This window comes from Pan troglodytes, chromosome X (assembly GCF_028858775.2).
Source record: "Pan troglodytes isolate AG18354 chromosome X, NHGRI_mPanTro3-v2.0_pri, whole genome shotgun sequence".
Classification (NCBI taxonomy): Eukaryota; Metazoa; Chordata; class Mammalia; order Primates; family Hominidae; genus Pan; species Pan troglodytes.
Genome location: NC_072421.2, coordinates 22,065,246 through 22,092,245, shown reverse-complemented (window position 1 = coordinate 22,092,245; position 27,000 = coordinate 22,065,246). Strand labels below are relative to the sequence as shown.

The 27,000-nt window shown below is 35.5% G+C and overlaps 1 protein-coding gene across 8 annotated transcripts in view; it reads right to left on the bottom strand.

Moving 5' to 3' along the window:
• Positions 1-27,000, bottom strand: part of CNKSR2 (connector enhancer of kinase suppressor of Ras 2) — a 280,256-nt gene that overhangs the window by 167,682 nt on the left and 85,574 nt on the right. For all 8 annotated transcript variants that reach the window (XM_016943171.4, XM_016943172.4, XM_024353188.3 and 5 more), the window contains exon 5: positions 16,191-16,232. In XM_016943171.4, the coding sequence (XP_016798660.1) occupies positions 16,191-16,232 (42 nt within the window). The remainder of the gene's footprint in view (positions 1-16,190; positions 16,233-27,000) is intronic.

Here is a 27,000-nt window from a genome sequence, read left to right as displayed (position 1 = left end):
GCACTTAACTAAATAAGGCAATTAGAAGGGGTATAAAATGGTCTTGCTTTACATGCTAATTCTATACTCATTACTGCATCATACATCAAGTTACTGCAGGAAACCACATTAGCAGTACTATAGGAAAGTTCCAGGGAAGTTATTTAACGTATCTTACAAAACCTGAATTTGGTCAATGCTATTCATTAAGTGAAATCATGTGAGACATTATATTATTATAATTTATATTTTAAAACACAATATTATCTATTACTACCTAAGCATATTCTAGAAAAAGAAAATCATAAAATAGCAAGAAAAATACATTTTTATTATAATTCAACAACATTATTATGAGCTATAATTTGTAGATCACCTACCATGTGTCTGGCACAATGCTAAATACTTCATATTTATTATCTCGTTTATCCTAATAACAACTTCCTAAAGTAGGTATTATAGCGAGTTTAACAGATGTGAGAAGGAGGCTAAATAGACCAAGGTCATTAGCATGGCAGAAGGACTTGAATTCCTAATCATTATTGTGCTAATTCTGTTTCTATGCTTAGCACTGGACTTTTTTTGATCAATTTCATTTTGTATTGTTTAAAATCAATGTCTACATTAGATGGATGTTATATAACATGTTTAAACTACATAGTAAAACAAAATATAAGGCAGGCTTGCAAGTGTTCTTGCAATTTAGAATGTAGTTTAGATAAGGAATATTAGAACTGAGACTGTGAAAGACATGGCTGTCTGGGAAAACTTAGAGCAATTTTACCAGCAAAAGGACAACTCTATACTAGCTAGAAGATGACTAGTAACCACTGTTATTATTTGCTATTTTTGCAATATTCATATCAAATTATTTTATTTTATTTTTATTTTATTTTTGAGATGGAGTCTCGCTCTGTCGCCCAGGCTGGAGTGCAGTGGCGGCTCACTGCAACCTCCGCCTCCCGGGTTCAAGCAATTCTGTCTCAGCCCCCTGAGCAGCTGGGACTACAGGCTCACGCCACCACGCCCGGCTACTTTTTGTATTTTTAGTAGAGATGGGGTTTCATCATATTGGTCAGGCTGGTCTTTAACTCCTGACCTTAGGTAATCCACCTACTTCGGCCTCCCAAAGTGCTGGGATTGCAGGCGTGAGCCACTGCACCCAGCCCCCGAGGTATTTTAAATTATATTTATCTTTATTTCTAAAAATAGAAGAAAAATTTGTACCTAAAATTAAAGAATAGTAAATGATATGCCTTAAAAAAGCTACAGAGAACATGAAATGGAAATAAATGTTTAACTGACTTTCTGGATTCTGTTATAAACTACCCAAGGTGACAAAGGATTAATGACTGAATAACAGACAAGGGTAGCCATGACTTAATCTTTTAAAACTGAAGAGTGTCATATGCTGAATTTTATGGTATTGTGTGTTTTTTTTTCTCAGGTAGTTTATATTAATTTCAAATATGAATATAATACATCATATTCTCAGGCTGAAATGCAAAGTTTTTGTATTCTGTTCTATACTATCTATCTGCACATACACGCACACACACATACATATATATACACACACATATACACGCTGGTTTACCTAAATATAAGCTTTAAAGGGGAAAAAGATCAGAGCAGAGCATATTTAGCACAAAATAAAGCAACATTTTAATGTGGGGATTCAAAAAATAATAATCCCACATTAAGACATTAACCAATAATAAGATAGCATTCTTTCATTATGTCTGAATAGATTTCTTTCATTATATCTGAATTTATCAGATACTTTTAAGATTAATACATGAAGTTTTAGCTACTATTGTTATTATTATTATTTTTTGAGATAGAGTCTCACTCTGTTGCCCAGGCTGGAGTGCAGTGGCATGATCTTGGCTCACTGCCACCTCCACCTCCCTGGTTCAAGCTATTCTCCTGCCTCAGCCTCCCGAGTAGCTGGGATTACAGGCACCTGCCACTACACCCCGCTATTTTTTTGTATTTTTAGTAGAGACGGGGTTTCACCATGTTGGCCTGGCTGGTCTCGAACTCCTGACCTCATGATTCGCCTGCCTTGGCCTCCCAAAGTGCTAAGATTACAGGCGTGAGCCACCACGCCTGGCCAGCTATTGTTTTTTTAAAAAAGAAATGCAGAAAGTGTTCTAAGTGCAAACAGTGGTAAAAAGCTAAGGGACAGAAAAAAACTCTTATGTCAGTCTGGAAGCACACTTAGGCATTATTGAGCTACTTAAAGTATTTTTATTTGCTTTTCTAAATAAGTGGTGTACTGTTCAATTATTCTTCCAAGTATACTGGAACAAATGAATAAAAATATCTTTAGTTTAAAAAGTCAGAAAATTCATTTGATGCAGGAAAGAACTCAAGGCTGATAAGGTTAAAAAAAGCTTTACAAAAAGAAATTTATACTTTTTGGGTATATACGTATATACAAGGAATAAGAGTATAAAATATAAAATCAAGATAAATTAAGGAAGCAACAGATAGATATACATCTTAAGATGGCAACAATGATGTGAAAGTTACAATTTAAATACAGTTTAAACAATTCAGGCTTATTATCAATAGCATGGAAAATAGTTATGAAAGTTTATTTTGATAAACAGTTGTGTACATGTTTAAATATTTATTGATATAAATAATATTTCAATTAAAATGTCTAAAGAATAAAGTATGGGTTTTTGTTTTGTTTTGTTTTGTTTTGTTTTGTTTTGAAACGAAGTCTCACTCTGTCGCCAGGGCTGGAGGGCAATGATGCAATCTCAGCTCACTGCAGCCTCTGCCTCCTGGGTGCAAGTGATTCTTCTGCCTTAGCCTCCCAAGTAGCTGGGACTACAGGTGCGCACCACTACGCCCAGCTAATTTTTTGTATTTTTAGTAGAGATGGGGTTTCACCACGTTGGCCAGGCTGGTCTTGAACTCCTGACCTCGTGATTTGCCTGCCTCGGCCTCCCAAAGTGCTGGGATTACAGGCATGGGCCACTGCGCCCAGCCAGTATGTTTTTATTTTATTGTTTTATTTGAATATTAGTATAATTCAGTATTATAAGTTCTGCAACTCTGTGCCAATGTAGGATGACATGTGCATTGTACTGGGGGAACAAGGGAGGCTTTGTTTTTTATAAAATATCATACATTTATTCTGATATTAAGTTGTGAGAACTGTAAGTATACGCCTCACTAAATATAGTATGTTTAGTATCTTAGTACTTGACAGATTTCTGTTGAGCTAGAAATTTTGCACTCTTATGATGGTTCCCTAACAAGACACAACTGTTGAACAATCATAGGTAACTTTGAAAGAGTAACATTCAGAAACAGAATTTAAATTAGTATTTAAAATTATTATTCTATATACACATTCTCCAACTCAGGAAGAATTTCTTTTATATATATATATATTTTATTATACTTTAAGTTCTAGGGTACATTTACACAATGTGCAGGTTTGTTACATATGTATACATGTGCCATGTTCGTGTGCTGTACCCATTAACTTGTCATTTACATTAGGTATATCTCCTAATGCTATCCCTCCCCGCTCCCCCAACCCCACAACAGGCCCCAGTGTGTGATGTTCCCCTTCCTGTGTCCAAGTGTTCTCATTGTTCAATTCCCACCTATGAGTGATTGTTCAATTCCCATCTATGAGTGAGAACATGCAGTGTTTGGTTTTTTGTCCTTGTGATAGTTTGCTGAGAATGATGGTTTCCAGCTTCATCCATGTCCCTACAAAGGACGTGAACTCATCATTTTTTATGGCTGCATAGTATTCCATGGTGTATATATGCCACATTTTCTTAATCCAGTCTATCACTGTTGGACATTTGGGTTGGTTCCAAGTCTTTGCTATTGTGAGTAATGCCGTAATAAACATACGTGCAACACAGGAAGAATTTCTTGTTCATACGAGTACAGAGAATTGAAGGAGAAAAACTTTTTAAACTTGAAAAACTAATGTAATAGAATAAAATTCCAATTTTAACCCAATATTAAAATTATATTTATATACAGCAAAGACTAAGATTTTCAAATAGCTTCAGAAAGCAAATAGTTGCAAGTAAATAAAGGTCATGTGAACTTCATCCCAATAAGGCCTGGAAAACTCCTACAATCCCTTTACATGTCAAACTCTCATGGTGGGGAAAAACACAACAAAAATCACCAGCCTTCATTAAGCCATTCATGCCTTCAACAATCACTAAGTGTTACATGATTCAAACGCCAACTACTACACTCAAGAATTTCATAGCCTGGGACAGTGTTTCTGCTAATGTATTTGGTTTTGTGCTTACCATCACTGACACTGAGCATGCTGCCCTTGTGTTCCTGATAACAGAAAAGAAGCAATGACCCCTAACAGCCTATTATGCGTTAAAATTAGTAAGTCAAAATTCATGATCTTAAAAGCATAATTTCCTCCTAATTTCTTACATTTTCCCACATTAAAACTTAAAGGTCCTAAAGCTTATTGACAGTGTTAGTCCTGTTACTACAAGCTTCTAATTACTTAAATCCTTATATTCATAGAATTTTGAGACAGATGATTTGAAATCATTTTGTTTAATCTTCCTGAATGACACTTGGGGATCCATGAGAGGTTAAGTGACATGCACAAGTCACACAACAAAGTTCATGGAAAAGTCAAGACTAAAACCCAGAAGTGCCGATGCTTAGTCAAATGCTCTTTTCACAATGACATGTTGTTGCCTCTAATCAAAAAAGTATTTATAATAAATAAGACATGAATCAAATAAGTTAGGAGGCAATATAGTACCTTATATTTAAATTCTCAAAAGAATTGTTCTCGTATTTATTCTCTGCTGGCTACTAGTCTCTCTTTGGCTTTAAAAAATACATTTTTTGTTTTTGTTCTTCTTGAGTTGAAATTTAAATTAATGATACTGTATTAGGTATCTATAGCTGTGTAACAAATTACTACAAGGTTGGAGGCTTAAAGAAACACACATTCTCTCAGTTTCCATGGCTCAGGAGTCCAGGCACTGGAACCAGTCCCCGGTCTCACAAGGCAGAAACCAAGCTGTCAACTTGGCTGTATTCCTACAGGGAGGTGTAAGTAGGGAAGAATCTGCTTTCAAGTTCATTCAGGTTGTCAGCAGAATCCACTTCCTTGTGGCTGTATGACTGAGGTCCCCACTTTCCTGTTGGCTGTCATCTGGAGATTGTTCTCAACTCCCAGAGGCTGTCCTCAGGTCCTCACTGCGTGACTCCCTACACAGGCCCTCTCACAACATGGCAGCTGATTTCTTCAAGGCCAGCAAGAGAATATCTGCCTCCTTTGAATCTTGTTTTAAAGGGCTCACATGATAAGGTCAGGCCCACCAAGATAATCTCCCTTTTAATTATATTAAAGTCAACTGACAAGAGACCTTAAATACATCCTTGAAATTCCTTCACCTTTGCCATAGATCAAAACCTAATCATGAGAGTGAAATTCATTGTATTCCCTGGTCTCAACCACACTGAAGAAGAGGGCAGTTATATACCAGGGGACAGGGGTCCTGGGGGTCATCTTAGAATCCTGTCTACCATGAATGCCAAAGGAAAATTATCAATAGAAAGACAAAAGAAAGTCACTGAAAATAAATGTCTATAATTTATGACCTTAGAATTAGATTTCGAGGTCATCTACAGAGTCAGCTATAGTATAGTGATTAAAAGCCTCAGACTGAATAGTAACTTCACCACTTACTAGCTCCATGATCTGGGGAAAGTTGTTTAATCCTTTTGTGTGCCTCAGTTTCCTTATGTATACAATTGGGACAAAAATAATACCGATCTCACTGTATTGTGAGGAGGACTAAAGGAAACAATAACTGATATTTATTGAAAGCTTACTATATTCTAAGTATTCTTCTAAGTCATTTACATGTATTAACAAATTTAACCCCCACAACCTCCCTAAGAAGGAAATACTGCTATTATCTCTATTGTACAGATGTAGGAATGGAGGCACAAAGATGTTAAAAACTTGCTCAAGGTCACTCAACTTTTAAATGGCAGAGCCAAGTTACAATCATGCAGTTTTGCTTCAGTTCCTGCGTGCTTAACCACTGTGCTTTTAACATTGTTTGGCAAGTAAATATCAAATATTTTAATGCCCAGTGAGCCCAACATTGAGATAATAATACAGCCTAAAAATTACACTTTAAGATAATAATCATCTAAGAATGATAAGGTCAATGCCAAAACAGTGAGAAAATGTCAGTCCCAAATGTACACCTTTGATGAGTAAGAAGTTCACCCATGACACTTCGAGCCTACTTTCAGCTACTTACCTGAAACAATCTGGTATGAATTAAGAGTTGGGACAAGAGGCTCCACCACTACTCTCACTTCTGATAGGGAAATAGAGTAAGCTGGAAACCAGAATTGGATCTGGGAAAATCTCAATTCTATTTATCTGCTGTTTCATAGGCAGGAAACAGAGACAAGCAGGCTTGTGGCAGGTTCCGAAGAAGATGAGAGATCACTCATTAGAGGACACATGACTTTCAGGCTCAAGAAAAAGAACAGACTGGACATATTGATAGCTCAACTAAGATGTAGGTTATTAGAAAAATGTTTTGATTTTAGCTTGGATTTTATATTCAAATAGCAAGAGTGAAGCAGTTCATTATAATTAGATAAGCTTCTGGAAATTTAAGGCACTATATATATACACTTTATGGATAAATAGGGACCAAACGGCAGAGACCTGGGAGCGATGTCTTCACTTATAGTCAAGAAATGTGAAGTAGCTATATGTAGTTTTATGGAGGTAAGAGCTAACCACACTGTGTCAGTTATGAGTTTTGTGGCTCTCAGCTCAATTCATCCTTCAGTGCTTGCTCTGTAACAATGGATTGGACTCTAAGCATTTATCTTGTACAGTAAGCACAATGTTAAGTTTTTGTCAATAGAGGGCAGTGGAGAGACACTGCAAGGAGAAGAAGGCTTCTAGGTTCCCATGGGCATTCTTTTATTTTTTTCTTGTTCCTGTTGCAGGGTCCACTAGCAGTGCATGTGTGTGGGGATATCGGTAGTGCTGTGCCCCAGCCACATGTCCAGATCATGCAGTCCCACAGTGACATTGCAGCCTCAGCCTGGGCTCAGTGATCACCATCCTGAGGCTATCTCAACATGCTCTCCAGACCTCTTACTCACAGCATCATCCTAACTCTTGCTGTGAACCTTCCCGGCAGCATCATTTGCCTACATCCTCGAAGGTTGTCTTCCACTTGCCTGGCAACTGTAGATAAGCTCTGATCTATGCAACCCAATGAAGCTGCAGCCACACCTTCTCAGCCTTGGGAAGGGTGTTCCACTTAAAAGATATCCTTCCTTGGGTACTATTCCTCAGTTGTAGGACATGGTTTAGGGCGCTCTTTACCTGTTTGCAGGTATTTCTTATCATAATTTATAATTATTTATATCAAACTTCCTTTAAGTTACTGTGTGGCTTCTGTTTCCAGACTGATTCAATTACCTTGTGGAAGAAATCTTTACATTGACAGTGACTATAATTGCACTTTAAAAAAATATATAGCATTGATCCAGCTATCTCACTACTGGGTATCTACCCAAAGGAAAACACATATTATATCAAAATTCACAATAGCAAAGATAAGGAACTAAATAAGTTAAGTGTCCATCAACAGACTGGATTAAAATGTGATATATATGTGTGTACATATATGTCTGTGTGTGTGTGTGTGTGTATACACACACCATGGAATACTACTGAGCCATAAGAAGTATAAAATCATGTCTTCTGCAGCAACATGGATGGAACTGGAGGCCATTATCTTAAGTGAAATAACTCAGAAACAGAAAGTCAAATACCACATGTTCTCACGTATAAGTGAGAGCTTAAAAAAAGTGTATACACGTGGACATAGAATGTGAAATGATAAACACTGGGGACTTAGAAGAGTGGAACAGTAGGAGGGGGTAAGGGGTAAGAAATGACTTAATGGTTACAATGTACGCCATTCAGGTGATGGCTACACTAAAAGCCCAGACTTCACCACTATGCAATATGCCCATGTATCAAAACTGAATATGTGCCTGCTAACTTTATTTTAAAAAATATATAGTGTCCTTGGTCATATATACAGTGGTCTCAAATAAAGACAGTCCTTCAATTTATCACTTTATGTGGCCATACTGCTTTCTAATGATCTTGTGAATTTGTCATCTAAGAATTATGGCATTTAGACCTTAAAAGTCACAGATACTCCAAGCCCTCAACTTAGTCAGAAAGGCTAACTTAGCTTCTTTACAGCTAGTAAATGCCAGAATGGGGTCAGGACACCTATCCTTCTAACTCTCAGATTGCTGCTCTTTCTACTGTATTATTCTACCTCACTTGACTCCCCAACAAAAATGAATACTACTGTGAGGACAAGAATTGTACTTTCAGAGTCAGTATGAATATGGAAGCATCTTGCAATGCATAATGTGTTCAGCAAATGTAATGTTAGCAAGAACACCTATATAAATAAATATACTGCCTTATAAAATGTCTATCTAAATCATAATCAGAAACACTAAAACCAGATTATTTTAATTCTTCACATAGGCCACACACATTTTCTTTTTGTCCCAGGAAAGACAAACATTTTCCACCTCTATCATGTTATATCTGGATTTCTCATTTTTCCTTTCCTGCATGAGGCATCAGTTGTGGAGAATTTATAGTTAAAATAATTTACAATGCGATTAACCACCAAAGTGTCAAAATCTGAAAATAATGTAATATAACACCAAAGAATCCAACGCCTATTTCAGCAATATTGTTGGCACATTTCTTCAGGCTGACCACAAAGATAATAAAGGGGGCTGAGACAGAAGGGTGACCTTAACTTCGAAAACATAAAGAAGCATCTTATGTTTTTCATCTATAAAACTCAGTATTAGAGTTGATGTTTTAGTGAGACTGACCATAATTTATATGTTCAAATGCTACAGTTACCAACAAAATCTCAACCATACTGAAAAAAAAATTCAGTTTGCATTTGGATCAAGATCATAGCTTTTAGAAGAGTCTGGGCTACAACTGGCAAAAGCTGCTTCGTCACAGCATCAGAAACCTCCTGAAGACGAGTTAAAATTATCTTCAGGGATTTTTAAGTCACTAGAGTACCATTGTTTTCAAGAAATCTCTAAAGATAAGCTATTAACATTAATATGATCACTTTTATTTCACTTTGGGGTATGCTGCTACCCCAGTACTTAAACACATACTCAAGGTTTTGATCCATCAGAAGAGGAAAGCTATACTTTCATAAATGATATGATATAGATGTCAGGGCAAAGACTAAAATGAGCCCTTTACTTTCTCCTCCAGGATCCTCTCTTACATCTAACTGTTGGCTCTATGCAGTTTAAGTTATTTCTAGTCTGGATACCAGAGAAGACATAATAATCTCACTCCAGATGGAGTTTAAGGGCAAGGAATTCATAAATTTAAAGAAAGGAAAAAATTACAAAGAATGTTTATGAAATAAAACAAATACTTAACATGCCAAAATAAGCCTAATTCATGATCAAACCTAAATAACAAAAGAAAAAAATAGCTTGGAGAAAAAAAAAGAGAAAAAAGAGAAGAAAGCATTCCTGAGAATGTTCTGTAAACTGTAAAGTACTATATAACTAGAAGATAATATTAACACTAAAATAATAAAATAGGCATTTGCAGTATTTATTATCTTTACAAAAGCAATAGGGTAAAATGCTAAAATACAAAGTGCCATATACAAGGCCATACCTTTGGCTAATGTAAAAGGTGTTTGTGAGCTCAGAACAATCTGATTTAAACAATGTGACCTTAATGATTACGCCTGGCCTGGGATTTCCATGAGTTTAATCAAAGCCGACAAGTGTTCCAGGCTCACCAATGAGAATGGCAGGGCAGGGACAAGCAGAGGAAGTCTGCTAAAGCACAAGCTCTGAAATGACTTCTCAGGAGAGCTTATCACTCCAGACTCAAAGGGTGTACTGAAAGGCAGGAGTGAGGAGTAAGTAGAGTATAGAACTGAAAATTCCAGATTCTCTGTAACTCATTTGTTATATAAAACAAGGATCTGCACAGAGCAAAACAGATGGGCTCTAACCTGCCAGAGAATGTGTAATCCAGAACAAAAACTAACTGGAAGGAAAAGATCAGATCAATAGAAGTGAAACATAATATTATTTATCTTTAGTCGATAATCACTGAGATATATACTATATTGATTATCTGTATTGCCTTTTGTCCTTTATGGTTGTATTCTATTGTCTGTTCCATTATACTTAATGGCAAATTCAAAGGAAACCCAAGATGTTCAGTCTCCTTTTATTCATTCTCACACTTCATATTAACAGACATCCCTGCCCAACACTGCAACCAATCTCCCTTCCCACCAGGGATTTTGGTCTTCACAGCCTATTTCTTTCTGATTTTAAGCAGAAAGACTCTCTCCAATTTTAGAGGTGAGAAAAGTGAACAGAAAATGTAGCCTAAGGATTGTCCAATTCCCTTCTGACTAGTTCAATATATGTACTATAAAATCATCCATTAAAAGCAATCAGAATTCTAACTATACTATAATAAATACATACTTTTATACTTTTTCATTATGAAAGAAATGCAAATTAATTGAAAAAAATTGGGAAGATACATGCTTTCTCCATGGTTTATTTTCTGCTTCCATGTTTAATGTACTATTTTCTTAGTTCACTTTGCTCTCAGTTTATAGTGACCTTACCTTCTTTATAGTATGGTATTCTTTTTTAATACAGGTAATATCTTTTGGCTCAACTGAAAACATTAAACAAGTGTTCATAATAAACCTACTTCATGTGGAAGGATTTTCTTCTAATATATTAGATGATACTTCCTCTACTCTTACCCATTCTTTTTCTTTACCCATCCTTAAATACAGATCTATTTCAGGGAAAGATACACCACCTCACAACCTCAGCTCTCTCAGTTTGCCCATGTGTTGAAGGGCACTCTGACGCTCGTACAGGTTGAGTATCTCTAATCCGAAAATCAGAAACTTTTTGAGCACTGACATGATGCTCAAAGGAAACACTCATTGGAGCATTTTGGTTTAGTATTTTCAGATTAGTGACAACTGTTAAGTATATCATGCAAATATTCCCAAATCCAAAAAAATCCGAAATCCGAGACACTTCTAATCTCAAGCATTTCAGATAAGGGACAATCAACCTGTATTGCCTTGTGGAATTCCTAGGCTATAACAAGTTTTCATAAGTGATAAGTTCTCCTTCCTCTTGAAAACTGCCTTCCCTATCCTCTGGACAAAATAAAGATTTAGGGGTAGGGTTTAGGCGAAGACAGTTGATGTTCTAGCGCCTATCTCAAGCTACTATAATCTCTATTCAGTCATCTGGGGTCTCCTTGTTCCTTCTAAATGGCAGCCATCACTGGGGATGTTCTAAAAACCGATTTAACTCACAGTCCAGTGTACTAAAGTGAAAAGGTTCCTAAGAACTATTAATATATTACATAGGATTCTAAATCTGCCTGGCATTAGAAAGATTTCAGCCATGTTCTTTAGGTTAGTCAATGGTTGGCTACTGGCACTGTTTTCACTCCTTACCCATTTGAAACTCTTACTCATTTGTTAAAAATACTTATTTTTTAGAAAAAATTTGAGTACATAGTAGGTATACATTAGGTATTTATGGAGTACATTAAATATTTGGATACAGGCATACAATGTGAATAATTACATCAGGGTAAATGGGGGTATCCATCACTTCAAGCATTTATCATTTCTTTGTGTTATGAACATTCCAGTAATACTCCGTCAGTTACTCTAAAATGTACAACAAATTATTGCTGACTGTAGTCACTCTGTTGTGCTATCAAGTAGTAGATCTAATTCATTGTATCTAACAATAAAATACTCATTTTTAATCTAGATTTTGGGTTGCTATTCAGGCATTTCTACGGATACTTTAGTACTACTTTTTTCTGATTAACACATATTTGTTATGCTATATTTAACCATTATACAAACACATAATTTAAAGTTAATGCCTCTAAAATTTATCCTATTCCTTGCAAAGACAACCAACATTAAGTCTGTTGCATAGTTCTTGAAATTATTTTCTTCACTATAAATACACTGCTTTTTTACACAAAACTTATGTTATATCTACTGTTTGAAGCTTGCTTTTGTGAGTTATGCAAATCTTGATTTCAGTCACTATCAGGATACTTTATGTGATCCAAAATACTTTAAAATTTGGATTGCCACTTAGAGGCGTTTCATTATACCAGACACCCCTTAAGCCCCATCTCATACCCACTCAGCCCACTTTTTTCTCCAGCTACTGCTGTGGCAATCTGCTTTACTTCAGTTGCACTACCTTTGCTTTCTGTCCTAGAGCTCTCTGGTACCTCCAAAAACCTGGTAGTGTGAGAGAGTTAACACCCCAAGGAGCAAGCTTTGACCAATGGGATAATTGGATTAGAGCCAGCAGATACATTCTCCCTCTTCAATCTTTGTCAGGCAGGTTGGACAATTCCAAGGCAAATTCTGCAGGGCTTCTCAGAAGGTCCCGATGGGATCGAACTTCAGTTCCCTATAGTGGTGAACAATTCTAGAACCCATATTGATTCTCCTTCCCAGTGTCTCTTCTGAGTCTTGGGATAACTAATCAACACAAACTATCTGCATTCGAGCCTTGTTGTAGGCTCTGTTTTCCAGAAAGAACCCAGGCTAAGATGCTCATATACAATACATATTAATTCATCTTTGAAAAGGAGCCATTATAAATCATATTGTACTTAGAATATTCAAGTATCATAGAAACAAGGAAAACATTAAAACTAACTCACAATTGCATCCTAAACAAGCTATATAAAAACTCTGGCTTTTGATTTACTGGTCCATATAAGAAGGAGAGAAAGAGGAAATTAAAAACCCTAAATAGGCCAGGCACAGTGGCTCACGCCTGTAATCCCAGCACTTTGGGAGGCCGAGGTGGGTGGATCACGAGGTCAGGAGATTGAGACCATCCTGGCTAACATGGTGAAACCCCGTCTCTACTAAAAAATACAAAAAAAATTAGCCGGGCGTGGTGGTGGGCACCTGTAGTCCCAGCTACTCGGGAGGCTGAGACAGGGGAATGGCGTGAACCCGGGAGATGGAGCTTGCAGTGAGCCAAGATCGCACTACTGTACTCCAACCTGGGTGACAGAGCAAGACTCTGTCTCAAAAAAAAAAAAAAAAAAAAAAAAAACCAAACCAACAACAACAAAAAACCTAAATAATGAGATATAACCTAAAAAATAAATACTGGAAAGAGAACTACCAGATTATAAAGCTCTGTCTAGAAAACTTACTGATTTATTTTATCCTAGCAACAGTCATTCATGAAAGATATTAATATCCCCATTTTACATAATAAGAACAAACTCTCAAAAACATCACTTGATTCAGCTCACCGAGATAGAAAATGGTAGAATTAGGATTCAGACAGTTTTTTAGACTCAAAGTTATTTCTTCTACACTATAGAGATCTAGAAAGATACTTATTCTAGAAATTTTGTTTTAAAGAAACTATTCTAGCCTCATATACTAAGTGGTACTGTATACTATTTTATTATTCTAAAAAATTATTCTTGTGAAAAAAGTAATATACAAGTATACATACAACCTTTTGGTAAAGGCTGGGTAATCTTTGTATAAAAACATCAGGATGGGAAGTAGAAGAATAACATGAAAAGACAAGTGCTTTCTGAGATGAACTGATTTGGTTAATGCCATTCACTGTTGTCATCATCATCAGACAGGATTTTTAAATTCTCACTAGCTGGAATGCAAAATTGCCAAGGTAAATATACGGCATTCATTTCTAAACTCCTTCAGTACTATTTATGCTGTTACTTATTTCTAATAGCAAGCAGCCCAGAATCTGGCTTTTGAGAAAGATAAGTCAATATGAGTCAATTATTAGGAATTTATTTAAGAAACTAAAAATTACTTATTATTTTAAAATTATTTAAAATTAAAAATATTTAGTGATTAAGAACTTTTAAAATTTGGCTATTACTTATTATGGTTTTTATTTAATAAAATTTCAATCATCATTTTATAACCCCAAAGAGATTATTTCCTTAGTCTAATTAATTAAAATTATATTTAAAGTCTTTTGTACAAGAGAAATCCCACACTATTTCTTTCATCATTTAAATCTATTTCTGTTATTCTGTCATATGGTAGAATCTGAAATTTCCTCAGAAATAAAATTTCATATTTTTTACAGTTCTCTAGAGATTCTTTTTCCATAAATTATTTACATTTCCTTTGTTGATATTTGAATATTGATCACAAATGTGCATTTGTAACTGGAACTATTCCTCCATAGAAAAGGCTGCATCAACAGATGTAAAAATATATACCATACATAAATTGAGAAAAACAAGGCAAAAAGAAATCATGTAGAGCCAAGAATGAAGCTAAATACAAAACAAATACCATGAGATGCACTTGTCAATTATGGGCCACAAATTTTAATCTTAAGTTCGTAGCAGCCAATGCATAAAGAAAAGTACAGCTCTTTTTGATACTAACATCAGGGAGATTACTCCTGAGAAACTTGATAAAGAAAAAAATGTTAACATACACTGACCTCAATAACAGCCTTGAAGTAAACACAATGAAGAACCCACAGCAGCATACCAAAGTCGAATTCAGTAAATTCAATACTTCAGAAAGAACAGTCATTGTCATAGAAAATTCAATGCTAAAGAAACAGTCACTCACAGAAAATAAAATGTAGGTGGGAAAGGGTCTGTGCATGCTCCTTAGTTATTGACAAAATAGGCACAGCTAGACAGTAGTCCTGGGTTCCACGGGAAAAAAGATAGTACAATTTGTAAAGCCTCAGGGAGCTAGAATTGGTAGCAACTGCCAGATCTGGAAAGGGCATGGGCTTTGGTATTAGATTCTGTGTTCAAACCGAATAGTTGAACAACTTAATATTTGTGACCCTTAGTTCCACCATCTGCAAAAGTAGGATTAAATGAGAGAATATGCTTATAAGAAATTAAGCTAATAGTTGAAATATATAGGCCCTAAATAAATATTAGTGTCTTTCTATTCTCCAGGCCCTACAGGTAGATCAACGTGAGGGAGTTGTAATTATTTTCCCTCCTGGACTAATAAGGAGAAAAGTACATTAATTATCCACTCCTGAGACTATTCTTATAAACCACAAAGGGCATCACTACTGCACAATGAGGGGGAGAGGATTAGCAGAGGATTATTCAGTATCATTTCTATAACAGATAACAAAAAAGGAATAGGGATGCTGTACTGCTGATATTTTGAAGTAATATTTTCCCTCCATACGTTTAGATGTTTTAAAAGTATTTCCTTTTCTAAATACAAAATAGTATTCTTTTATAAATATTCAAACATTTCAGAAACATAAAACTTATAGACTGATATTAGGAATAAATGAGGCAAATGTCCTTTTACAGACATATGGATCTTCACCGCCTAGTACCTGGCAGATGCAGAAATGACATGATTTCACACACACCAGAGGTGAAGAAGTTATTAGGACAAACTAGCATTGATCAAGAAATGCATTTACAAATAAAAGTGGCCAACTGTTCATTAAGAAGGCAGGAGATGGCCTTTCCACAAAGTATAATGTACGTGTAGCCCATTTCTAGTAATAAAATATATGTAAAGTCATTAACTGATTCAAAAATATTGCCATATTACCATTTGAAAGGTTGTCTCATAGGTATAGAATTGGAGCAAAGGAAATTTGATTTTTTTAATAAAGTATTTCATCCAAATGATGATAGAGATGAATTACCCATTATAGAACAGAATACCTTTCTCTGATCTTTTTTGTAATAGATGAACAGTAAAAGAAATTCTCATTTCAAATTCTCCTTGCTCTACATTATTAATTTTTTATTATATTCCAACCTTGCTACACATTACAATTTTAAAATATTATATCTTTTTTCTCCTATTAGGTACAAAAGAATGGTTATAACTAATGTAACTTGTTATGCTTTGATTGTTTTGTAGATTTCCTATAAAAATACACTTAACTGAGGTGGTCAGTAGATTTTTTTTCTTATGGTTCACTTCTTCTAGTTGAACAAGGAAATATCCTCTAATAAAGATTAAAATAAATCCAAGTATACTCACCACGTGAAGAATTTTATTCTCTGTTTCATATACAGTACAATCCTGAAAAAAAGAACCATATACATTAGATTCAAAATATCAAGCATTCTTTTAAAAATATTTTCTTAGAAATTATACTATAATTTTAAAAGTCTTAACAATTCAAGTAAAAGCAATAATAATAGGAAAAATCTAGGATGCTACATACCAAAATATTAATAATGGTTAGCTCTGATGGTCAGTAACAGAGGCTATCCTTATTTTTGCTTAACTGTATATTCTAACTTTACTACTTTTAAACACATACTAAAGGACAATATACATTAAGTAGACTTTTAAAAACAAATATTGAAAAAATATTGTAACCATTTTCTATCTAAGCTTTTACACGTGATAAATGTATTCTGTTGAAATGTCCCTAACATTTCAAATACTAATTTATTATAGATTAGAACATTAAAAAACACACTAACATTTATTTCAATAGTCCTATCAAAATCTCAAATACTTTTATATTTTCAACTATTGCAAGCTATTAAATATACTTTACAGTACACACTTAAAATTAATACATCTACTAATAATAATTACCAAGTTCATAGTTCTCACCTAAATTTAAGTCCCAGAAATTACAAAAAATTCTTTCAAAAACCACCATGGTCTTTTAACCTGCAATTACTTGATATACAATAAGCAGTAATACAACAAACTGATCTTTGCTTAGAGACAATGTTTCTATGGCGCAGTTTCCTCACAAAATTTATAAAACGGGCATATTGGTAGCAACCCAATAAAAATGCTGTGAGAATTAAGTGACAAAATGAGATAAATCATTAGAATCTGACACACATGAAGTGATAAATACATTTTAACCATGTATTAGTGTCACTATTTTATTTATTTATTTTTTTGAGACAGTTTTGCTCTTGTTGCCCAGGCTGGAGTGCAGTGGTGCGATCTCGGCTCACTGCAACCTCCACCCCCTGGGTTCAAGTGATTCTCCTGCCTCAGCCTCCCTAGTAGCTGGGATTACAGGCATGTGCCACCATGCCCGGCTAATTTTTCATATTTTTAGTAGAGATGGGGTTTCTCCATGTTGGTCAGGCTGGTCTCAAACTCCCAACCTCAGATGATCTGCCCGCCTCGGCCTCCCAAATTGCTGGGATTACAGGCGTGAGCCACCGCGCCTGGCCATCGCTATTTTAACTTTAAAAAACTAACTTTACTTCAAAAAATAAAATTAATTATTATTTGGATAATTTTGAAAAAAAAAACAAACCCATTTCCACAGTACTGAATATTTTAAGAAATGATATTCCATTTCATTTTTTCCTGAATTTAATTTTAACAAAAAAGGAATGTTGTTCAACACAATTTTTGATAATGCAACTTCACCACAGTGCCTTGTCAGAAGAAATACATATTCAGATCGGGGCAAAGTTTTAAAAATAAAACTTAAGTATATTTTACAAATTCACAGAAATACTTAAGAATTGGGTCTTGTCTTTCTGAGGGACTCATATGCCAAAGGAGAGATAATCTGGGAAAAGTTGGGAACTTGCCCAGCTTCCACATGCTGCTTCTACAGCTTGCTTCAGCTGCAATGTATGCAAATTCCATTATTTGCCTACCTTTCCAGAATCAGAGGGTATGACTAAAAATTCAAACTTCAAAGGGATTCTCCTCAAGGAAAAAAGTAAACATGATCTGAATGTATACTCTAGTAGTGGATAATAATCATACGGAAAGTAACTATTTCAAGTATCTTTAAAATATAAAAATTTACTAGCACATTCCTAATGTGATCCAACAAAAAGAACTGTTAAAATAATCTTAAACTGTTTTCAGTAATCATATGATGTTAGATGGTAGTGTTGTGATTATTATTGTCATGCAGAATCTGCTGTGTGTGCTTTATAAGATGAATAACTGAACAATTATGTGACTGCCATTCTATCACTCCAGTGTCATTGATAAGTATTTTTAGCATGGGATAAAGCAGACACATATATAAGATTGAAGAAGTTAAATAATACGCTGGAGTCTCTTGAAGTATTATCTATGTACATATGTATATACATGTATGCATGTATTTCTTAGCTCTGCACCCTGAAAAGGCATAGGAACAATGACCAACCTAGTAATGATACACTTCCCAGACTTTATGGTCTTAAAACCACATTTCCAAGCCTTCTTGGAAAATGGCTGATTTGAGATCTGGAATAGGAAATGTACAAGATGAGCTTGGATTATACTGTGATACAAGACAGAAGGAAGTTATCAAAGACTACTAGGAGTAATCTGTCAAGACTACCACTACACAGGAGTTGGCTCCTGTTTTAGTAGGACTCAGGACTCAACATGAAGAGATTCCCCCTAGTCAAACATGGAACAATTTGAGCATCTAAAAGGATAATAACTGCAATGGATGGAAACACAATAAATACTATTAAATATATGTTTGATGCTATATTAATATTACATTTTAAATGTGCTACCTATATCTAAATATAGTTAGTAATATTTAAATAATATTGAATATACTAAATTAATTAGACAATATAAAATAGACATATTTTTCCCCTTGATTCAGCAAATATTAATCAACTGTACTAGAGACAAAAGGATGAATAAAACATGGCCCCTGACTTAGAGAAGTGCTGTTTAGGGAGATAGGAATTCACACAAATAAGTTAAAACACAGAATTTCAAAGTATTCATGCTGTTTTAAGTGTTTTTAACTTTAGAAGTATAAATGATACACCATTACACAAATCAATAGATAAAAGGCCAATTATTTAAAATTTTAAGATATTAATATATTTTTATTAACATTCAACAGGAAATAAAATTCAACGTATAGTATACTGGGTTGTACTATACATTGCTCTAGTCAAATTTCAAACTTTTTAAAAACTTCTACCAGCTGTGGGTTAGTGACAGAAAGGATGACATCTGTGATCCTAGATTTAAGATTATTTGAAGAATAAAATATTGGTGCACACTCAACTATTTTGACATGACCCTGCAAAAGAAAGTTTAAGGGAGATATATGAGGTGATTGAGGTGGTCAAGTTTTTCTACCAGTCCAAGAAAATGCCACATATAAATATTAAAATTAAGAACTTACTATTTAAAATAAACAAAACTAAATGATTGCAAAATAAATTTAAATAAATTTTAAATAATGTTTTTGGTAAGGTTGTAGCACTTACGTATGTAAAGTTATTAAAGTTTAAATCTGCATTAAGAGATTTGGGATAATCTTGATTAGTGTAACAAAGGCACAATTATGGGAGCTAGAGGAGCAGAGGAGGAAGAAACTAAACTCTGTGTTAAAACAAATCAAGAAAGGTGGCTTCTAACTGGGTCTTGGAAACAGTGGGTCTTTAGAAAGAGAAAATAATGGCATCATCACAAAAGCAATGTAACCACACTCAGTTAAGCTACTATAGTAATTTTCAGATTTTACTTCTGCATATATAAGAATCATTTGAGGGGTGGGTTAAAATGCAGATTCCCAGAAGTACAGATCTAGTTGATTCAGAGTGAGGCCTCCAAGATGATATTTATAAAGATGGTATTTCGAGAAACACTTGATCTATTTTATAGGATTACCATGTGATACAGGAACACCAAAGCTATCCCAAAATTATCAAATATATAGAATCCATAAACTGGTAACCTGCTTTTTATAACATTATCTGCCAGCTCACTCCAAATAGTTCTGAGATCCTCAGAACTGTATTTTGATTGCACGTTCCCCCAATTCATTATTTTTTCCCATTAAACTTATTTCTTTCTTTATGTTGAACAGTTGCTTCTACTTGTTTGTATCTCTACCTTCTTTCAGCAAGATCGGCTTGCTAGTTATTGAAACCCAGAGGCTTTCCACAAAGGGTGAGGATGCAGCATATTAAAAATAGAAGCCAGGCACAGTGGCTCATGCCTATAATCCTAGCACTTTGGGAGGCCTAGGTGGGCGGATCGCTTGAGGCGAGGAGTTCAAGACCAGCCTGGCCAACATGGTGAAACCCCGTCTCTACTAAAAATACAAAAATTAGCTGGGTGTGGTGGCACATGCCTGTAATCCCAGCTACTCGGAAGGCTGAGGTAGGAGAATCGCTTGAACCTGGGAGGTAGAGGTTGCAGTGAGCCAAGATTGCACCACTGCACTCCAGCCTGGGTGACAGAGTGAGACTCTGCCTCAAAACAAAAAAAAGAACAACAAAACCAAACAGAGAGAATGCATATTAACCTGCTACTTTATATTAGGGAGAAGAATAGAAACTAAATGACTATGTTATATTTTGTTAAGCTGTAATTTTATGGCATTCATTTCATCATGCTAAGTATTTAAATAGCTCTAGGTACTTTGGGGGGGTTTATTTATTACTAAGTTATTTTACTTCCATCAACAGGTGATTTTAAAATACTTGCTTCTAAAGTATGGGTTTTATTAATACTTGGGGCCAAATCCTTTCCCAAAAGATATCTCAAGTTTTAAAGAGAAAATAGCATTGCATATGGATAAATCTATACTTTACAAACCTATTCATGCTGTGGAAAGGTACACCTCTGACATTCCAGTTATTTTTAGGTTAGAATTAAATTTAGTTTTTAAAGACTGGGTTTCCAGTCACGATACTATATACTCCCAGGAATTCTCTTCAGTAGCTCAAGCTTTTATTGTATATGCAAAAAAAAATTCATTTCTTCTTTTTCCTTTTCCATATAATGCTTCTACAAATTATGTGATGCATTTACATGAGCCAAATTCCTAATGAGAAAATATTCATAAAAATGAGGCGTGTTTCTTGAATTTTGATCACTAAGTATGCACAGAAACATCCTCCCACAGATGAGCTATACACCCACACAGGATCGTAATGTTATCCTTTCTGTGAAACAATGATGCAATTGCTATACTGAGCAGAATAACAGAACAATTTTTACTCCTACATGTTACCACTGATGTTCCATACTTTGTCAACAAGTTTTAAGCGCCTGGTGGGTCACAATGCTCAGAACAAGTAATATTTCTCATCAATTGTATATTATAATCATAAGAACAGTGCATATGTTATTAATAGTAAATATATAAAGAGAGATAGTGAAGGGAAATAGTGTATATCTCTAATAATAATCCTATTATATTTCATGGAACTTTATAAATGCCATAAATTTCCATATGTCTTATTTTTGTGTATATATTGTATACTTTTACAAATAATATAAAAATATTGTTTTACTTAGAAGTAATATATAAATAATCCATCTATGTAAACCTTTGATAATGGTACCTTCATACTCAACACTTCAACATATTCTATTATTATCAAAATGTCTTTACATGCCTAAGGGGTTAATTTAAGCAATGAATATTATACTTTTCCTTTCCTTTTTTTTCTCCTCCCTCCCTGCCTTCCTCTCTTCCTTGCATTCATTTATTTATTGAAGTCACAATTCAGTTCACCATGTTTTTTGTCATCTAAATGCAATTCAGTTCCAGATACTATTATGTAATGAGGGATAAATTACCCTTGGTATTTGGCCATCACAATTTCATTAATTAGGAGGGGAGAAAACATTCAAATACAAATAGAAGGTAGATAAGATAAATTCTAACAAAAGATCCCATTAAAAAGGAGATAAATTCTGATAATCCTGGATTAACTAAGTGAAGGAAATGATACTTTACCTGGCCCTAAATGGCTTTCAAATCTGGAATTTGAAGGTTTAGGGAGAAAGAACATTTCAAAGTGTGTGAACACACTGAACAAATGCACAGTCAATAAGAAGTAAGCAGACTGATTTGGTTAAAATTTAAGCTATGTGGGGAAAATGCAGTGGGAAAGAAGGCAGAGAAAATAATATGGGGCATATTATGGAGAGCTACCAATGCTAGGTTGAAGAAAATTTTTGTTTTTGTTTTAAAAGAAAAGCAATTTCAATTTTTCTATAACAATTTAATTTCCATTTTGAATCTCCTTCAAAAACTTAACTCAGTCAGTTTATAATTTCTCTTGACTTTCCTTGGGGAAGAGTTGAAGTCAAGGCAGCCTATCTAATATAATAGTTGATGATATACAGCAATGTGAGTTGTGAGTGAGGGTTGAGGGGTCTGTAGAGATGAAATGTTCTTGTCCAGCTAACAACTCCCATAGCCATCTCTTGTTCCATTCTTCATAGCCCCTTAAGAGTAATTTTTGTGCCATATCTCAGTTATGGGAATCTCCGCAAAGTTGTGTATCTTCCTAGACATACTAAAGTGGATGTTTTATCTCTAGAAAGGGTGGAGGAGGGATTGTCCCCCCAGCCCCCAACAAGGACACCGATTTAACAACTATCTCCACAGAAAAAAACATCTCCATAAGAACCAAAAATCAGGTGAGTACTCACAATACCTAGTTTTAACTTCATATCATTGAAAGAGGCACAGAAGAGGTAGGAAAAACAGTCTTCAATTGCCAATGCCCCCTTTCCCCCAAACCTGGGCAGCAGCTGCCTGATGATGAGAGTGTTTCTGTGCACTGGGGAGAAAGAAAGCCAGTAATTCTGAGGCATTAAACTCAGCTCTGACCTTGTTATAGCAGAAAACAAAACTGAACCAAATTCAGCTGATGTTCACCCATGGAGGGAGCATTTAAACGAGTCCTAACCAGAGGGGAATCAATCACCAATCCCAGCCATCTGAACTTGAGTTTCCACAAGCTTCGCCACCATGGGCTACAGCGATGTGGGGCCCCAAATAAACTGCAAAAGCCGTCTAGGCCACAAGGACAGCAACTCTTAGGCAAGTCCTAGTGCTAAGCTGGGCCCAGAGAGAGTGGACTAGGGGGGCGGCACACAACTTACTGAGATACCAGCTGGGATGGCTAAGGGAGCACCGGCATCAACCCTCCCCTAACCCCAGGTTGCATAGCTCGTGGCTCCAAAGAAGGCCTCTTCCTTTCACTTGGGGAGAGGAAATGGAAGAGTGGGGAAGACTTTGTTTGCGTCTTGGGATACCAGCTCAGCCACAGCAGGATAGGGTACCAGTCAGAGTCCTCAGGCCCCCTTTCCAGGCCCTAGCTCCTGATAGACATTTCTAGACGCACTCTGGGTCAAAAGGGAACCTGTTGCCTTAAGGGGAAGGACCCAGTCCAGGTAGCATGCATCACTTGCTAACTGAAAAGCTCTTGGGCCCTGAATAACTAGCAGCAGCGATATCCATCCATGGCAATAAATTGGAAAATCATAGATAAATTCCTAGACACACACAACCTGCCAAAATTTAACCATGAAGAAATCTAAAACCTGAGGAGGCCAATAACAAGCAATGAGATCGAAGCCATAATAAAAAGTCTCCCAAAAAGGAAAGCTGGGGACATAATGGCTTCACTGCTGAATTCTACCAAACATTAAAGAACAAATACCAATCCTACTCAATCTATGCCAAAAAATAGAGGGGCGGGGGAGGGAGCACTCAAACTTATTCTACAAGGCCAGTATTACCCTGGTACCAAAACCAGACAAAGACACACCAAAGAAAGAAAACTACAGGCCAATATCTGATGAATACTGATGTAAAAATCCTCAACAAAATACTAGCAAACCAAATTCCACAATATATTAATAAGGTCATTCATCATGACCAAGTGTCATTTATTCCTGGGTTGCAAGGATGGTTCAACATACAAAAATCAGTCAGTGTGATACATCATACCAAAAGAATGATGGGCAAAAATCAAAGGATCATTTCAATTGATGCTGAAAAAGAATTTGATACAATTCAACATCCCTTCATAATAAAAACCCTCAAAAGACTGGGTATAGAGCCGGACTCGGTGGCTCATGCCTGTAATCTCAGCACTTTGGGAGGCCGAGGCGGGCGGATCACAAGGTCAGGAGATCGAGACCATCCTGGCTAGCACCAGTGAAACCCCATCTCTACTAAAAAATTAGCCGGGTGTGGTGGCACGCCCCTGTAGTCCCAGCTACTTGGGAGGGTGAGGCAGGAGAATCACTTGAACCCGGGAGGCAGAGGTTGCAGTGAGCTGAGATCACGTCACCGTACTCCAACCTGGGCGACAGAGTGAGAGTCTGTCTCAAAAAAAAAAAAAAAAATACTGGGTATAGAAGAAAGATACCTCAACATAATAAAAGCCATGTATGATAGACTCACAGCTAATATCATAATCGGGAAAAACTGAAAGCCTTTCTTCTATGATCTAGAACACAAGGATGCCCACTTTCACCACTGCTATTCAACATAGTACTGGAAGTCCTAGCCAGAGCAATTAGGCAACAGAAATAAATAAAGTGTATCCAAATTGGGAAGGAAGAAGTCAAATTACCACTGCTTGCAGATGATAATGATCTTAAATTGGGAAAAATCTAAAGACTCCAAGAAAAAACTATTAGAATTGATGATCAAGTTTAGTCAAACATACAGGATATAAAATCAACATACAAAAATCAGTAGCATTTCTACATACCAACGGTGAAAAATTTGAAAAAGAAAACAAAAATAATCCCATTTTCAATAGCCACAAATAAAATTAAATATCTAGAAATTAACATAATCAAAGAAGTGAAAGATCTCTATAATGGAAACTATAAAACACTGATAAAAGAAATGGAAGAAGCCACCAAAAAATGAAAAGATATTGCTTGTTCTTGGATTAATCAATATTGTGAAAATGTCCACACTACCTAAGCAATCTACAGATTCAATGTAATCCCTATCAAAATACCAATGACATTCTTCACAGAAATAGAAAAAATAGAAAAAAAATCCTAAAATGTATATGGAACCACAAAAGAATAGCTAAAGCTATCCTAAGCAAAAAGAACACAACTGGATGAATCACAACACCTGACTTGAAATTATACTACTGAGATAGAGTATTTAAAACAGCATGGTACTGGCATAAAAACAGACACAGAGTCCAGTAAAAACAGAGCAGACAACCCAGAAACAAATCCACACATCTACAGTGAACTCATTTTCAACAAAGGTGCCAAGGATATACACTGCAGAAAGTACAGTCTCTTTAATAAATGGTGCTGGGAAAACTGGATATCCATGGGCATTAGAATGAAACTAGACCTGTATCTCCTGCCATATACAAAATTCAAATAAAAATGGATTAAAGACTTAAATCTAAGACCTCAACCTATGAAACTACTGCCAGGAAACATTGTGGAAACTCTACATGACATTGGTCTTGGGAAAGATTTCTTGAGTATTACCCCACAATCCCATGCAACCAAAGCAAAAATGGACAAATGGGATCACATCAAGTTAAAAAGCTTCTGTACAGCAAAAGAAACAATCAACAAAGTGAAGAGACAAGCCACAACATGGGAGAAAATATTTGCAAACTACCCATCTGACAAGCAATTAATAACCAGAATATGTAAGGAGCTCAAACAATGCTATAGAAAAAAAAAATCTAATAATCTGATTAAAAAATGGGCAAAAGATTTGAATAGACAGTTTTCAAAAGAAGACATACAAATGGCCATCAGGCATATGCAAAGGTATTCAACATCATTGATCATCAAAAAAATGTAAAGCAAAACTAAAATGACATAGCATCTCACCCCAGTTAAAATGGCTTATATCCAAAAGACAGACAATAACAAATGCTGGTGAGGATGTGGAGAAAAGGGAACCTTGTACACTGTTGGTGGGAATGTATATTAGTACAATCACGATGGAGTACAGTTTGGAGGTTCCTTAAAAAACTAAAAATACAGCTGTGACATAATCCAGCAATCCAACTTCTGGGTATATACCCAAGGAAAGGAAATCAGGATATTAAAAAGATATCTGCACTTTCATGTTTTTTGCAGCTCTGTTCACAATAGCCAAGATTTTGAAGCAACCTGTGTCTACCAACAGATAAATGGATAAAGAAAATGTAGTACAATGGAGTACTATTCAGCCATTAAAAATGAGATTCAGTCATTTGCAACAGCATCGATGGATCTAGAGATCATTATGTTAAGTGAAACAGGCCAGGCACCTAAAGACAAGCACTGCAGGTTCTCACTCACTTGCAGGATCTAAAAATCAAAATAATTGAGCCTATGAAGATAGAGAGTAGAAAGATGGTTACCAGAGGCTGGGAAATATAGCAGGGGGGGTGGAGGAGAAGTGGGGATGGGTACAAAAAATATACAGTTAGAAACAATTAATAAGATCTAGTATTTGATAGCACAACAGTGTGACTATAGTCAATAATAATTTAATTGTACACTTAAAAATAACTTAAAAAGTATAATTGGATTATAACATGAAAGATAAATTCTTGAGGGGATGCATACCTCATTTTCCATGATGTGATTATGAATACATTGCATGCCTGCATCAAACATCTCATGTATTCCATAATATATATGCTTACTACGTATCCACAAAAAATTTGAAATATGCAAATTAATAAACAAGAAATAATGGAGAAGGAAAAGTTAAACATTACTCTAAGTGTTCAAGCCTGAGGAAATGGATGGATGAATGGTATAGTAGAGATGGAGAAAGGAAATCGAGGAGATTAAAACAATTTTATTTTGTGCACATAAAATTAGAAGCAGCTGAAAACAGAACGTGTTACATACAATTGTCTGGCAAGCATTTGATAAAACTGAATTAGAATGGAAATAGAGCCAGATCTTGAAGATACTGACATTGAAGGGATAGTTAAAGCTACAAGAAAACAACAATGATGACTCACCAGAACAGAGTATGTATGGTGGGAAGACGGCTGAGGATAAAACCTCAGACAATGCTTGTTTAGGAGCCAGAGCAAGAATTAATCCCATGGCCAGGATTAAATGAAGA